The sequence below is a fragment of the Varroa destructor genome, unplaced genomic scaffold (genome assembly GCF_002443255.2).
Source record: "Varroa destructor unplaced genomic scaffold, Vdes_3.0 BEIS01000004.1, whole genome shotgun sequence".
Lineage (NCBI taxonomy): Eukaryota > Metazoa > Arthropoda > Arachnida > Mesostigmata > Varroidae > Varroa > Varroa destructor.
In genome coordinates this window covers 26,635,103-26,648,742 of record NW_019211457.1, presented here as the reverse complement: position 1 = coordinate 26,648,742, position 13,640 = coordinate 26,635,103, and the positions used below count along the sequence as shown (strand labels likewise).

Here is a 13,640-nt window from a genome sequence, read left to right as displayed (position 1 = left end):
ATAGAGATCCGAATGTGATACGAATACTAGCATAAAGCTACCAGTGCACAGTTGTTCCAAAGTCGTGTATACAGAGTCTCAATAAACATGGAATTAACCCGCGAAGGAGCGCAGCTTATAACTAGAGATTCTAGTGGCAGTTTATTTACATGTCAGTAATCTGACGTAGCCAGGAAAATCAGGTTCTGATTTGCGTGTAGGAACAAGAACGACCGTCTTTATTAATTAGCAGCATTACTGACTAGCAATTAGCAAAGTTGCGTTCAATGCACAATACGATTCACTTTAACATTTGCTTTCTTGAATATTCTTGAATTATACGGTTGAATATGTGTGTCCTGTATAATACATATGGTCCTGATGACATCAGACTAGCCGACTCCGATGAAAAATCCGTCTGTAGAAGTATTACTGACTTAGTGATCGGAATGCAGGGTGCCAGAGATTTCCATAAATACTTCATCTGTTTCGCAGCAGATCGCACTTACACTATCCATCTAAAGTAGCCCGAGTATATATATATATATATATATATATATATACAGATACATATCTTTTAGTTAGTAAACTTAACTGATGCGTAGTGGGATGCAATTTCTATGTAGGCCGTACGATTTGGTGATTAAAGTAATAGTATGCAGTGGAATACCGTCCTGGAATTTTACAATCATATTTTAAATAAAATGTTCTATGTAGATCTCGGAATTCAATTTCTCGAAAAATTGAATTCTTTCTACAGTGTCATATATGTCTACCTATATAATTAAATCTGTCTTTATATGAATTGTGCTAATCATAATATCTATTAGAAACATATATTAATTTGTGCACGCAATAAAAACTCAGTCCATTTACTTTAAAAGGAAAGCAGTTAACACGTGTTAATTTTTTTGCTACTGTTTATGTAAGCGAAATTTCAACTTACTAGTTTGTGTTTTTCACGTGCATTAGTTGTCTGAGATATTAACCTCGTTAGGTTTTAATAGTAGCAAGCTGATTGCGTTGGGAGAAGTCTCGGATAGCAATTTATGGTATATCAACGAGAATTATATGTATTGCTCTTCATATTGAACAATTTCTCATGTACGGACCGAAAATTCTATTATCACTTTATTACGGAACTGATTTCCTCCTTATCGATCCTCTGCTTTACGAAGCACGAAAAACGCACGTGTAATACGCATTTACTGAGACGTTGCTTAAACGCATGACTTAATTACACTAAATCTATGTTTTGTGTTCTTAAAATCTATATTAAGGTATTCCTCGTTATGTTTATTCGACTGTACAATCTCCAACAGTAGATTTCTAATAAATGAGAATGAAGGCCTTCCGCAATTTCGTTTTTTCGGCCATTCCTCCTTGATTAATATGTATATATATTATTCAAACGTATTTTGTAAACATTGCTAAACATTTCAATCAACAGCGCATATCTCGGATAATCGCATATTACATATACGTAGTTAGCACAAAACTTAATAATAAGTTAGTAACGATTTGGATACATGATAGTCAAAAAAAAAACTGTGGGAAAATTTTGATCATGAGAATGTAACTTCTGATTTGTGCTTTCAACAATGCTAAGTTTAAGACCACTTAGTTTCGTTAGCGATCATAGCGGTGCCCAAATTCGGTAGAGTTCGGGCTACACTTTCAGAGCTTGAACAGGAGGTGCTGTGGTAGGAAGGTATCCTCCATTGCTATGGGTGTGGTTATTTGCAGGCGGCTGGACGAAGAGTGTTGATATGAGTCGGTGATCGCATGACGTATGAAGGTTGTTCTGTTGGGCAACGTCAGCAGGGAGGTAGTCCCCGGTAAAGTGCAGTAGAACGATGGCACCGGATTGAACCGAAATCGAGTGCCCTGTTCCTCCACCTAGAGCACTAGGAGCTCCACACCAGGCTTCACCGAGGACTTGCTCTAAGCCCCTGGCACCAGTCTTTTCAAGCCGGCGACTTCGTACTAAATGGTGCTGTCGAGACAAAACAGAGGCAATTATTAAATTAGGATTTTTCTTAGAAAAATCGTGAGAAAATCAGGACGAGTTTCTCTGAAAAATATTATAGTTATTTGTGTTGTTGTGTGAAATGTTTCTGGAAGGGGGGGGGGGGGTATCCAATAAAAAAAATCGATGCGATATGATATATCTTGTGTTAAGGTAAAGCAAAGGGTATGTTAATACGCACCCCTTTTTCAGTGAGCATTCGTACGCATTTAAACGCCTTGTCTTCGCAATCCTTTCCACTGAAGATAAACACCCTGTCATGGCTCTTTGGCTAAAAAAGATTCGTGGCAATCCGGGAACGAAAAATAAGTGATATTCGTTAAAAATTAAAGTAAGTAGAATATTAAAATCATTGCGCCAAAGTCAACACTAAACTGCGTCAAAATAAAGCAATTATAAAAATTGTTGATCAGCCTCGGTGCACAACTAAATTATAAATAACGAACAAAACGAGGTTGCCATTATATATGTATCACTATTGAAAATATGTCTCGTAGTGTCCGATTGGAGAGGAAAAGCACTGAATAGTTCCTTAGTTATTTAATTATAAAATGTTCACTGTCTTTTTTGTAGTTGATTAGATGGTCTTGGTATAGAACAAAATAGATAGCCAAAATTTAGAACAGCCAAAGCTAGGATCTCAAAGATAATTATCAGTCACTGACAGACAGATCAGACCTACTATTACGTCAGAAGAAACCAGAAGAATTTCGAGATCGATGAGAACTAGTTACTTGTTGCTATGATGGAGCACGAGAAAGCGACATAAAACTCTCATACGGAGCTTCGGCGATTTAAGTCAATGGCTTTCTGTTTTAGGATGTCGTTAACCATATTTTCATTTTGTCCTTACAGTGCATTTTCGCGTACCGTGGACTCTTGGCACGGCGCTTTCCTCGGGTTCCTCCGTAATGTCCAGGCCATCTAGTTCTTCAGAGTCGACTTCGCTGAAGACTTTCATCTGCATTGGGAGAGAAAATCGCACATTACATGTACCTAGACGCACGTGTACGTTAGCGTGTTAAGGCTTACTTTTACCGATAGCAATACTAGGAAAATTAGCAAACAGGTAGTTTATTGGCAAAAGCCTGTAATCAAGAGCAAGCTTTTATATTTCAAGCATTTGGTTTCTAGCTTCTATTAATTTACCCGGTTACAGGCGGGATCTTTCCATCGTATATAGTCTTCCAAATAAAATCTAATTCGTGCGTTTTATCAGTTTGACGTTTTGTATTGTACTTTACTTTCCATAGTTGCTATGCACCAGGCGTTACGGGCCCAGTCAAGCATCGCATCTCTACATACAAACGACACAGTTCGCTATTATGATTCGTACAGATTACTAACCATATGCTGGTGCTATAACTTATACTCACGTAAGCCTTGCTGTACGTCCAGTTGTGCACAACCTGGCTCGGCGTAAAGTCGTACACTTCGTACCAAAAGTTCGTAAAAGGGTTCAATTGAGCTTCGGTCATTTGTTCTGTAACAAAGCGGCATTCTATAAAAATGGGGCCAAATGATTTGCTATCTAAGTTGCTTCCTTGGAAAATGTTTAATAAAAATGAATGTTTAATTGGAAAATATAAGCTGAAACCATTCGCGTCTTAGGACCTGTGTCTGCTAGAAATTTTCGTCGTCGAACAATTCGGTCCATAATCCCAATTACAAGGTTAGAATTAACTGTAATAGTTACACGGAGGGTACTCTGTTGGAGTGTAGGGATATTCCAATATATTAATTACTAATTGCTTGATCGCGCGTGCCGTGTAGTATATGTTATTGGCGGGAATAGTGACACATTTCAATGTGTGTATTATAATATGCGACTCAAAGTAACTTAAGATTGAGAGATTTGGTTGTCTAGCGCAAACGAAGTCGTTGCCTCGCGCAAGGCAAGCGCAAGGTTTACGATCATAAGCATGTCGTACACTGAAGTCGATTACTGCTGATTTGAAATGAAAGGCATGCCTACGAGCGAAATTTACGGTTTAGAATATTTGTCGACATAACTAATCTATCATTTGGTGGCCGTAAACGTTCTATACATCGAATATATACGAGTACTAGCTTTTTTCGTTCTCTTTATACTACTACTGATTGCTCAAAGAGACGCTTGAGATATTTTTATATGAAACCAGCATTTTTAGTGAAAGTGGCGGAAACGGAACGCCGGGCAAAATCAATTATCCGTATAAATTGTGTAACCAGATCAAATAATAATATTATTATTATCATTAACATTAAATATCATCAACAAACCAACGACAGGGGGGTGCTTTCCATTATTCAAAATTCAACAATATCGACAGTTAATTGATGCAAGGACACTTTAGGTCATCCTATATTTTCGATTGAATATCAAATCGGCTATTTATTCATACATTTATATAGGATATAACTCAGGTATCTTCAAATTAACAAAGCGACTCGCCACACGAGCTGAATTTTTTGTAGATCTGATCTGAAACTGGCCTTCCCCTAAAGACGACGCGCTTTCTATGTTTCAGAAAGTCTGATTCCATCATAGTTGACATACATCTTACCAAAACGTAGGCATCTGCTCATTTCTGTGCTTACCCAGCTTCACACTGAAGTAAATGAACTAGTGGTCCACGCACTATTCCTTTCTTTAGGTATAGAGGACAGTTACTGTAAATTGCTGTGGCCTTTTGTCCAAGAATCACATAATAAAGCCGAACGGATAAAAAGTTTTGCAGTATCTCTGTGATAGTATTTTCCATAGACTCATCTGCTCGATTAGGAAACAAATTTGCAAGTAAGTTATAATGTACTGAGTGAACTATCGCAGTTACTGCTACGCTAGATATTGTAGCCTCTGTAACGTCTGCGAATGGAGGGGCTTTTCGTTGCTGCTTAAAAGACAAACTAAACTGCGCGCACTTTTTAGATGCTATTATGTCCATAGACGTTCTTGTAATGAATTAACTCGTAACTGAAGGAAAAACAGGAAAAGCAATTGCTAATCATTGTGGTCACATACGTAACCCCTATACGTTTTCCGCTACAGTATACACCAATGGCTGTTTACTGCGACGTCTAGTATATCGCAGATCGGGCGTTGGGTCGTACTTGAAACGACTAATGACCTATGTAGGGCCACTTTTTTAGTGTCCATCACTGCTGTACCTATTATGGTTACTGGTTACTCGCCTACAGGGCTGTATTTAAACGAAGCTAGAGGAGCTTCTTATGAGACAAAATAAACAGGAAGAGTACGTGTTGATCAGATGCTGTGAATTATGATAGAAGACGCGTAACGCGAAAGCTGGGTAAAAACAAATGAAACAAAATAAGCTAACAATAGCAGTTATTACGGTTGCTGTTGTCGCCGTTTTATCACGCCGATACGATAACCGGAGACGGCCCGAAATCATGATAATGGCTGTTGTTACACCGACGTAGGCAGAGCGAACAAAGAGAATGTTCGAAATGAGAAATTTTTGCGGGTCGATATTTCGTGGCAACGTGAGAAACTGCATGAATTAACATTAAATATATGTATAAAAAATAAAAATATGTATAAAAAATTGATTTGACTAGAAATCCTATTTTTTGCTGGTAATTGACCATCTCTTGGTGGCTAACAGGAAGACCGGTTCCTATAAGAATTTTTCACTCATAGCCGAAGCTCGCTTGTCATTTATTACAATAATGCGGAAGAGGTTATTTCAATCGAGAACTACGATCGCGTCAGTGGATTTGTAAAATGGAATGAAAAAGCCTTTTTGTTAGGTTGACCAGTGGTTTTACATACAAATGTGCACAAGCGTTTTGCTGTCCTATCTCGCCATGTATAGGCTAATTTTACGAGTATGTCGTACAATTAGATACCTTTAAGTCCTCGATAGTTGAGCTGTATACACGAGAATTTGAGGGCGGAACAGAACTCGATTGAAGGCTGCGAGGTACATAAAAGTGAGATTCGTAATTTAAGACAATCACGAGCTCGGAACTGCTGGCATGCTGCGACCAAACGACAGTTTTCGGAATTTCGTATAAAAACGGAACCGCGTGTAGGTCCCAGTACGATCTGGCAGTTCTTACAATCGTCAATAGTAACTACATTCATGTGGTCGAGCAGTAAGATGTAACTGTCCTGGAATAATATACAACAACAGAGTCCAAATAAAAATATTCTGGGTTATTTTATATATACAGGATGGGCTAAATGTCTCTTGACTGTTTGAGGATCATCACTTTATTCCCTCACATATTTTCGGCATTTTACTCTCGTACCTTTTCAGCAGATGTAAAGCTAAGGTCTCTAACTGTTAAATTATATTTGTTCCATATTATGTATGGTTTTTACGTAAAATTATGTGGCCTATTTATGAGCTGCTTTCAGGCTATTTGAATTACACTTATTCTGTGCACCGACAGGAGCATTTGAAAAATATATCTATCTAGTTAAACTGCAATTAACTTGTAGGCCGTTACACATACCTGACAATCTTGTATGATAAATTGTTGTCCATTGATAGTTCCCGGCTTCCGTATAACAGTCTCATTTTTCTTCTGCTCGACTGTAAAGTCTTTAGGGTTAACAGCTGATTTACTCATCTCCCTGTATCAGAGAAGATTAAATGTGGGTCAATTGTAGAATTAGTGGCGTAGCTATTACTCGAATTTAGTCGGTAAAATTAGTTGGACAGACCGTTAGAATTATTTATGCTTTCTAAGTGCGCCATGAAGGGCTTATACACCGTCATACAATGCTACATTACTTCTTTACAAATGGGAGGCTTTCCAAACAATGAACGACTACTGCAAATATTGAAAAATCGATCACTTTAGAACTTATTGCGGCAATATTGATCTGTTTCGAGAAGCCATCTAAAACCTGTCACACATATAGTTTCTCGGCATGTTCGTTTATGTACAAATGGAATACTACGTAGTCTGCCTTGTGGATGGAATGCCCTGCATACGCAAAAGTAAAAATACAAAAATACTAGATATTTTAGCAGTAATCTTTTTTGACACTTGACAAAATCCAGATATACGAGCACTTCGGCTGTTTAATTTGCCAGCATTTTTCACCATCAATGTCGTATAGAACGCCTACGTACATATACGTCTCGATATCGGCAATTTACGTGAGGGTAACACAAGCATTCGATTCAACACATTGTCCTATAAATTATTCTATTCAAAGGATTATTTTGCATTATATGTGACAGTTTTGTTTATGTTTTAAATTTTCCATATTCTGAGAAGCAACATTTGGGGCGACACTCCCACTTTTACAACGAAACATCTTCACTAACGACGACAGCAGCAACGGCAATAACAAAAACAGCAACAGTGACGTGTATATGCTCAAAAAGGGAAGCCCAAATAACAGCAGAAGTGGCAAAAAAGCTTCGACGAACTGACGGATAACTTCGATATAAAGGGACAGTGTCAAGAATCCTAATTTAAGTGGCTGTCCACGGCACCCTGCCGTGATCAGCCGTGCTTGGATTTCTTCAGCATTGCGGGAACTTCATTATATGCTTAGTCTGCCAAAGTCTGAACCTTCCGGTCTCAACGGCAACGATTGAACAAACTACGGGGGCGTCGACAATACGTTGTCGAGCGCCACGATCTCAGCTATTTTAGCTTGTTCGGAATGGTTCAATATTCGATTCGCTTTCTCCGCTGATGTTCGTCCTACCGCGCATGCTGGAGCTACCCCTCATCATCGTGATCATCAAAACAAGCAACATTAGTAGCTACGATGGGGAGGACTAATGACGATTTGACGGAGGCCACAATCGAACAAGAGCAATCGTCTAATGTGTATAAACACGACCCTCAATGTACTAACGTAAAACATGCGTGCCCAATGCAGAGAGAGCGAAAGTTATGAACACTCATATTCAAGAGATCATAGACTCTGTAAGCACCTAACGATATTGGTGGACGATCTAGTTTTGTCTGGATGAGCTGATCCAAAAGTAGTTGAAAGCGGATGTATAAGGCTCGCCGCTATGGAGAAGAATGTCTTTAACGTTTTAATGGAATATTTAGCAGTAAGTTAATAAAGATAGACTTCAACTGTAGTGTGGGTTGTGATTTATGTGTCGCTGTGAACAAAGGACCTGCTGTATTGACAACGTCTATCAGCGTAGATGGATAGAGTCAGGTATCGTTTAGAACTGAATGGTATTATCGATCTCGATGGATCTAATCGTACACAATACTTTTACACGCCTCTATGTAGCTAAAGGCCGACATAAAAGCAAAATTAGTTTTGAAGGTCAGTTTGGAAGCGAACCGCCGCATCTGTCTTTAGGTAATACTATGCACGCAAAAATAATGATCGTTTTTAAGTGATTCCATTCAATACTATGCACAGAACATACTTTACCAAAAAAATAGAATTTCAAAATTGCGCGGGACTTGCCGCTGTCAAGGATTGGCACCTACTTTTTCTATTCAGCTTGCCGTATGAATGACAATCCAGGCTGGTGTGAGAGATTTTTTCAAGAAAAATATAACTACAGCGAAGCTAGTGGTGTCGGCGCAAATAGGCCCAACTGTTGGGACAAAACTTCACATTTGGCCCATATGAAATATAGATTTTATCCACATGACGTCCGGTCGTATGTTAACAGTATTACATAAGCCCGCTTAAAAACGTGCTTGCTTTTGGAAATCGTGGTAAAACTGAATTAGTTAATTACAGCGGTATGGGACTAGAGGAAGCTTGACTTCATTATACGCAAGTTCACAGTAATGCAATGTTGCATGCAAGTTTTTTAAAGAAAACCAAGCGTGTCTGGTTTACTGCAACCTAGAACTAAAGCTTCCGCTTTAGTGCAATGGACAAACATAACTTCTCATTTATGGGAAGAGATATCGCTTAGTTTGTAGTGACGTTTTGATAAAGATCATTAACTAACAACTAATATGTTGTGCTGCATTCCAGTACGTTCTTCATGTTTAAATAGATTCTCTTCTGGGTTTAACGTACCAGTCTTCATTACATTGATAATAGACAATATTTCCGATTATCCCCTTCAAAATTGGCGTGCTAGATTTTCCAGACCATTGTATATCTGAATCTGATGCCAAATTTTCGTGGGGATTTCCAGCTTTTAGTGTTTCTACATCTTTCTCAAAATAATTCCTACCCCTCACGGTATCGCGCTGTTTGGCCTGCCTAAAGATTAAGTATTTAAGGAGGTTTTATCGATCTCTTTTGGGTAAAACTTGTATTGGTGTCACGGGACAGATAGTTAACGATTACCAGGTTTCTGTCCTACGACGCGTAGTTCAGACTGTTTTATGTACGTCGTAGCAAATAATGACTAGTCAAGGCACTATCTCCACGTTAAATATCTTGGCGTTATCTAACCATGATACGTAAAATGGGTCGAAACATCATTATGGCAAACTTCGCTCGGTATGCACTCAGGTGAAATCTTTGGTTTGTACCACGTTAAAACTGCTTCCATCAATGAGTGTGCCATGTTATTTACAAAAAGACGATTTCAGATTAAAATACTCTCAATGGTCACTTGGCAACTCCAAGGCAGGAATTTGTACAGGATGAAATCACCAGTTATATGTCATAGGACAATTGTGTTTATCATATTAGTTTACAATACCGTAAGCTTCTTATTTACTTCACCATTTAAACAGTAATAGACATCTCCCAAAACACACGCAGTGTAGCCGCTTGAAAATTTTCATTGTATCACACGTACACCGATCGTATCAGACACTTCAAGAGACTAAAAACTTAATATTCAGAGTTTTACGTTCGGCACTGCTGTACGCGTGCGATTAGACAGCTGGCATCGAACGCGAAATTAGTAAATGAACTTTACGAAACTGTTGCTCAAGGTATCGCTGCGACTAGTCCTATTATCCTAATTTCTTTTTTCCAGGAGTGTTGGCGGTGGTGGGTTGAAAAATCGGGTACCGGATACAACAGGATATCGGAATGGCCTTTTGCAAACATACCTCTAGATGTGTATTGTTTTTGCGACACGTGACAAAGAAGCTGTTCCAGTTTAACGTTTTTAAGTACGACTGCGTAAGACGGGTCAACATGTTTGTTTACTCGAAGCAAAAAAAAACTGAAAAAAATAAATATCTTAATGACACTACATTCTATTAGATAATTTATATCAGTAGAATTTCAAACCCTTAAACTTTTCTACCTAAGCAATAGTTGACAAGGGTCGCTTTAAATGCAAAATCAGAGCAACGTTTTTTAAAGAGGCTTTGACAAAAAAAACATAGATTGGCGAGGTAACTTTTGTTTATAAAAGAATTGCAAAGTATTATTTTGATGATTTGACAAGTAAAGCTATAGTTGCTTGGCCATCGTTGATAGATTGCTCCTCTTGCTCTAAAAAGATCGCGAAACCTTTATCGAGCCCCTCATCTGATCATTTAGTTCATTAGAATTTTTCTAGTATTGCTTAATTGTATAACATATGTCTGTCAATGCATCGGTTGACTTAATATGTTTAAAAAAAAATCCGTAGTACGCATTTCAGCTATCGCAATTTAGCTTGTCTTTTTCGTTTCCACCCTAATCAGTTTTTGCTATAGCAGAATTTTGTACCATGCGGAGTTCTGTGACAATTGATTTTAATACTAGTTTTTCTTAATCCGCGAAAATAATTCCTACAGCTGTTAAAGGACCTTATCAGTACAGACTACGTGCATAGGTAAAAGAACTGGTTCTCGCAGTTTGAGTACAGAGAAAAGTTGACTTAATTTGTCAATAGGAAGTGTCGACGAAGCTGTCAAGTACACTCCTTGAATGACTGTTTATTGATAAACAAATCGTGCTACTTACCACGAATATTGTTTTTTCGGTTGCTCTTCACCAGCGACCGTATCGGTCGCTCTCTTTTGACATAAACTACCGCAGACGCATCCCATCGTTGATTCGGGACTCCGACAGACCGAATCGTCCTGTTCGTCTACATTACTGGGCACGTGTCTTCCCTTTAAATGGACTAATAGCTCAGTTCCTGCTGTATGGTCAGTTTCGTTCGTATAATGGATTTTAGCAGTTGTACTGCCCTCAACTGTCGGCGAATCGCTTTGGCTTCTTTGCGCTGATTCTATGGTCGTCGTAGTCGTGGTCTGCGTTAAGCGACAACTATCATTTTACCAAGAATAGTTGTTTTGTTTCTAATAGGTATTTTTATAACACATGAATAAGCAGGAGATTCGTTTTGCCTTGTTAACACGAACGAGGTGTCTGCAAGACAGCTGATTGCGCGTAGCCGAAATAATTGCTGATTTAGTTTAGACCTCAAGACATAAATGCAAAAAAGCGGTTTGTCGTAAAGTGCGACTTCGCTCATAACTCATGGCTTTATAGACACACGGATATGAGTATCTAGCTGTGCGACCTAGGGGATAAGCCGGCTACTATAAGCTATGACATATTTCCGCGATTCCGCCGGCGCATTTTACACAGACAATTTAGACCGCTATTCACATACGCTTTCATGCAAGACGGGCACTCATGAGGCAGGACTTGAGCACGGCCAGGCTACTTAATGCGAAGACTTGAAGAAGCCTTTACAATGTGGATGTTTCTGTGAGCCGATTTTTTTCTTCCGGCTTCTTTGGCTGGTAGCACCGCTATGATGACGGAACAAAGATAATAGCTCGGTAATAGTAGAAATAGGTGGAGGGCGCTTCGACTAGACTTACAGAGAGGGTTGAGCTCCATGAGCACTGGCCATGGTGACGGCAACGGCGAGCATTCCGTTGTCTGTTGTGGAGTTACCATGGACTCCGGGGACTCGGTATATCCCCGGCCCCTTGGTCTGTCCCGCTTTCCCTTCAGCTCGGACGATCCCCAAGACAAAATCAAGCCATTCAGCCCTTTGCTGTTTCGGTTGTTGGATGGAAGGGAAGGGACCCCGGAATACTCCTTGTCGTCTCACAACATCGTACTCTATTCTATGCTGTCCACAGTGTATACCTGCCTGTGGCCATACGTCGGCGTCACGGGAAAGGGTCACGATAAGCAGCGCACGACCAACACACGAAACACTGCTCCTGTTTCAACCAGTCGGTCGTGGTCCAGCGGTCGCAGACATGACGACGGCCTCTTACTTAGAACCTAGAAACGGTGTTAGGGCCGCTGGTAACCAGCTGCTGCCAGTGTGGCATTAACTTACGCAGTACGGATAATTGCGTCTCCGGTAGACGAAGGCGTGTGACGCACGCCAATACACTGTTACGCGTCAGCAGTAATAATAGCAACAGCAGCGCGCCGGTAGAGTACCAACGGGTGTAACGACGGCGGAGAGGGGACTCCGTGAGCGCGTGGGCTAATAGGGGTCGGTTCGAGTTATGCAGTTTCTGGGGCTGTACGTTAAAGGAATCGGACACGATGTGAGAGTCTTGGTTAAAGACATCGTAGAGTGCGGACAAGCTGAAGCGGCTATTGCCTTTTATGCCACTGTTGCCCAGCTTCATCGTAGTGCTACCTCACAACCGAAAAACGAAAGTAAATGAGAGAGCAAAGTAGACGTTTGAAAATGTTGTGTTTATTTTTGCATTGTATGAGCGGCCCATTGGGTAAGCTACATGCACCAGCAGCGAAACTATTGCCTGCTATGCTTCTCTTGTGTTCCTACGCCCCAGAATCTATTGTTTGTGGGTGCGGACTGTTGTATAGGTATAGCGTATAGATGGCGAAGCAACAACACGTGACGCTGTTATTGGTATAATGGAAACCGCCGACAGAAGCATGCTTTGCGTTACTGATTCGTCTTCCACGTTCAATGTGGAATAGAGCAATTGTCTGTAGCATTTGTTAAGGCAGAAAGTTATTACTCTTCTATTGCCACAGTCGGACATGCTAGCTATTTGCCTTTAATATATTGTTAATTTCGTAGACAACTTGCGGGTGTTATGAACATAGAAGTATCCTCGGTAGCATACCAGATTTTTATGACAATTGACTCAGATTCGATGTCATCAGGCATCATATGCGAAAAAGTTTAAATAAGCAAATCTTCTAAAATTTACCTAGCTCTTTTTGAGCGGTTAATTTAGACTGATTTTCTTTTAAAGATAACTTTTCTTCTCACACAGTGTTATAGTATTTCACTAACGTACATTCCGGTGGCTACAGACGGTGTTTTTGGTCTATAGGGTTCTTCGAGCGTTCGATGCAGCTCGATCTACCAGTAAAATATTCAGCCATTAATAATTATTGCCTAAACCCTCCTGTTTGTTTCGGTCTGATCAACAACTTGCCTAAGAAAGTAATAATACGTACGGTAATCCTAAACAAAAAACATGTTGCCCTCAAAATGTCAAGTTTATTGTGTGACTTCAAACATGTGATATCAATCCTTTGACTACCTTACGCAAGCCGAGCTTTCAGGTTACGCTAAATAGATCCTAAACTATAATATGTAAATAGACTAAGAATGGGAATTAACATTATGACTATGTCTACTCGTATCCTCTACAGGTTCAGGTTGCCTCGATGTTAATATTTTCTAGATTTCGTCTTATCGTCATGAAGGCGGGTTAGTGAAGTTTGCATCTCCAAAGCGATCGTCAACAGATTTAATTATTATGGTAAAATACTGACCCTCTCATATGAAACTTCGGGTACTAATATCAA

General features: G+C 39.6%; 1 protein-coding gene across 1 annotated transcript; it reads right to left on the bottom strand.

The window, feature by feature from the left end:
- Positions 1–189: 189 nt before the first annotated feature.
- LOC111248994 (protein XRP2-like) lies at positions 190–12,478 on the bottom strand. Its single transcript, XM_086986718.1, has 8 exons — positions 12,285–12,478; positions 11,705–12,055; positions 6,476–6,596; positions 5,864–6,128; positions 3,385–3,491; positions 2,862–2,969; positions 2,190–2,279; positions 190–1,975 (listed from the first exon to the last, which is right to left on the bottom strand). The coding sequence occupies exons 1-8, from the start codon at positions 12,476–12,478 to the stop codon at positions 1,649–1,651; spliced, it is 1,563 nt and encodes a 520-aa protein (XP_086842844.1). The 3' UTR covers positions 190–1,648.
- Positions 12,479–13,640: the final 1,162 nt, after the last annotated feature.

Coding starts and splice junctions, on each gene's coding strand:
- LOC111248994 (XM_086986718.1), bottom strand. CDS start 12,478: ATGAAGCTGGGCAACAGTGGCATAAAAGGCAATAGCCGCTTCAGCTTG. Junction 6,597..11,704: donor CATGGAGCTCAACCCTCTCT/GTAAGTCTAGTC, acceptor TCTCTGATACAG/GGAGATGAGTAAATCAGCTG. Junction 2,280..2,861: donor ACGGTACGCGAAAATGCACT/GTAAGGACAAAA, acceptor AATCTTTTTTAG/CCAAAGAGCCATGACAGGGT.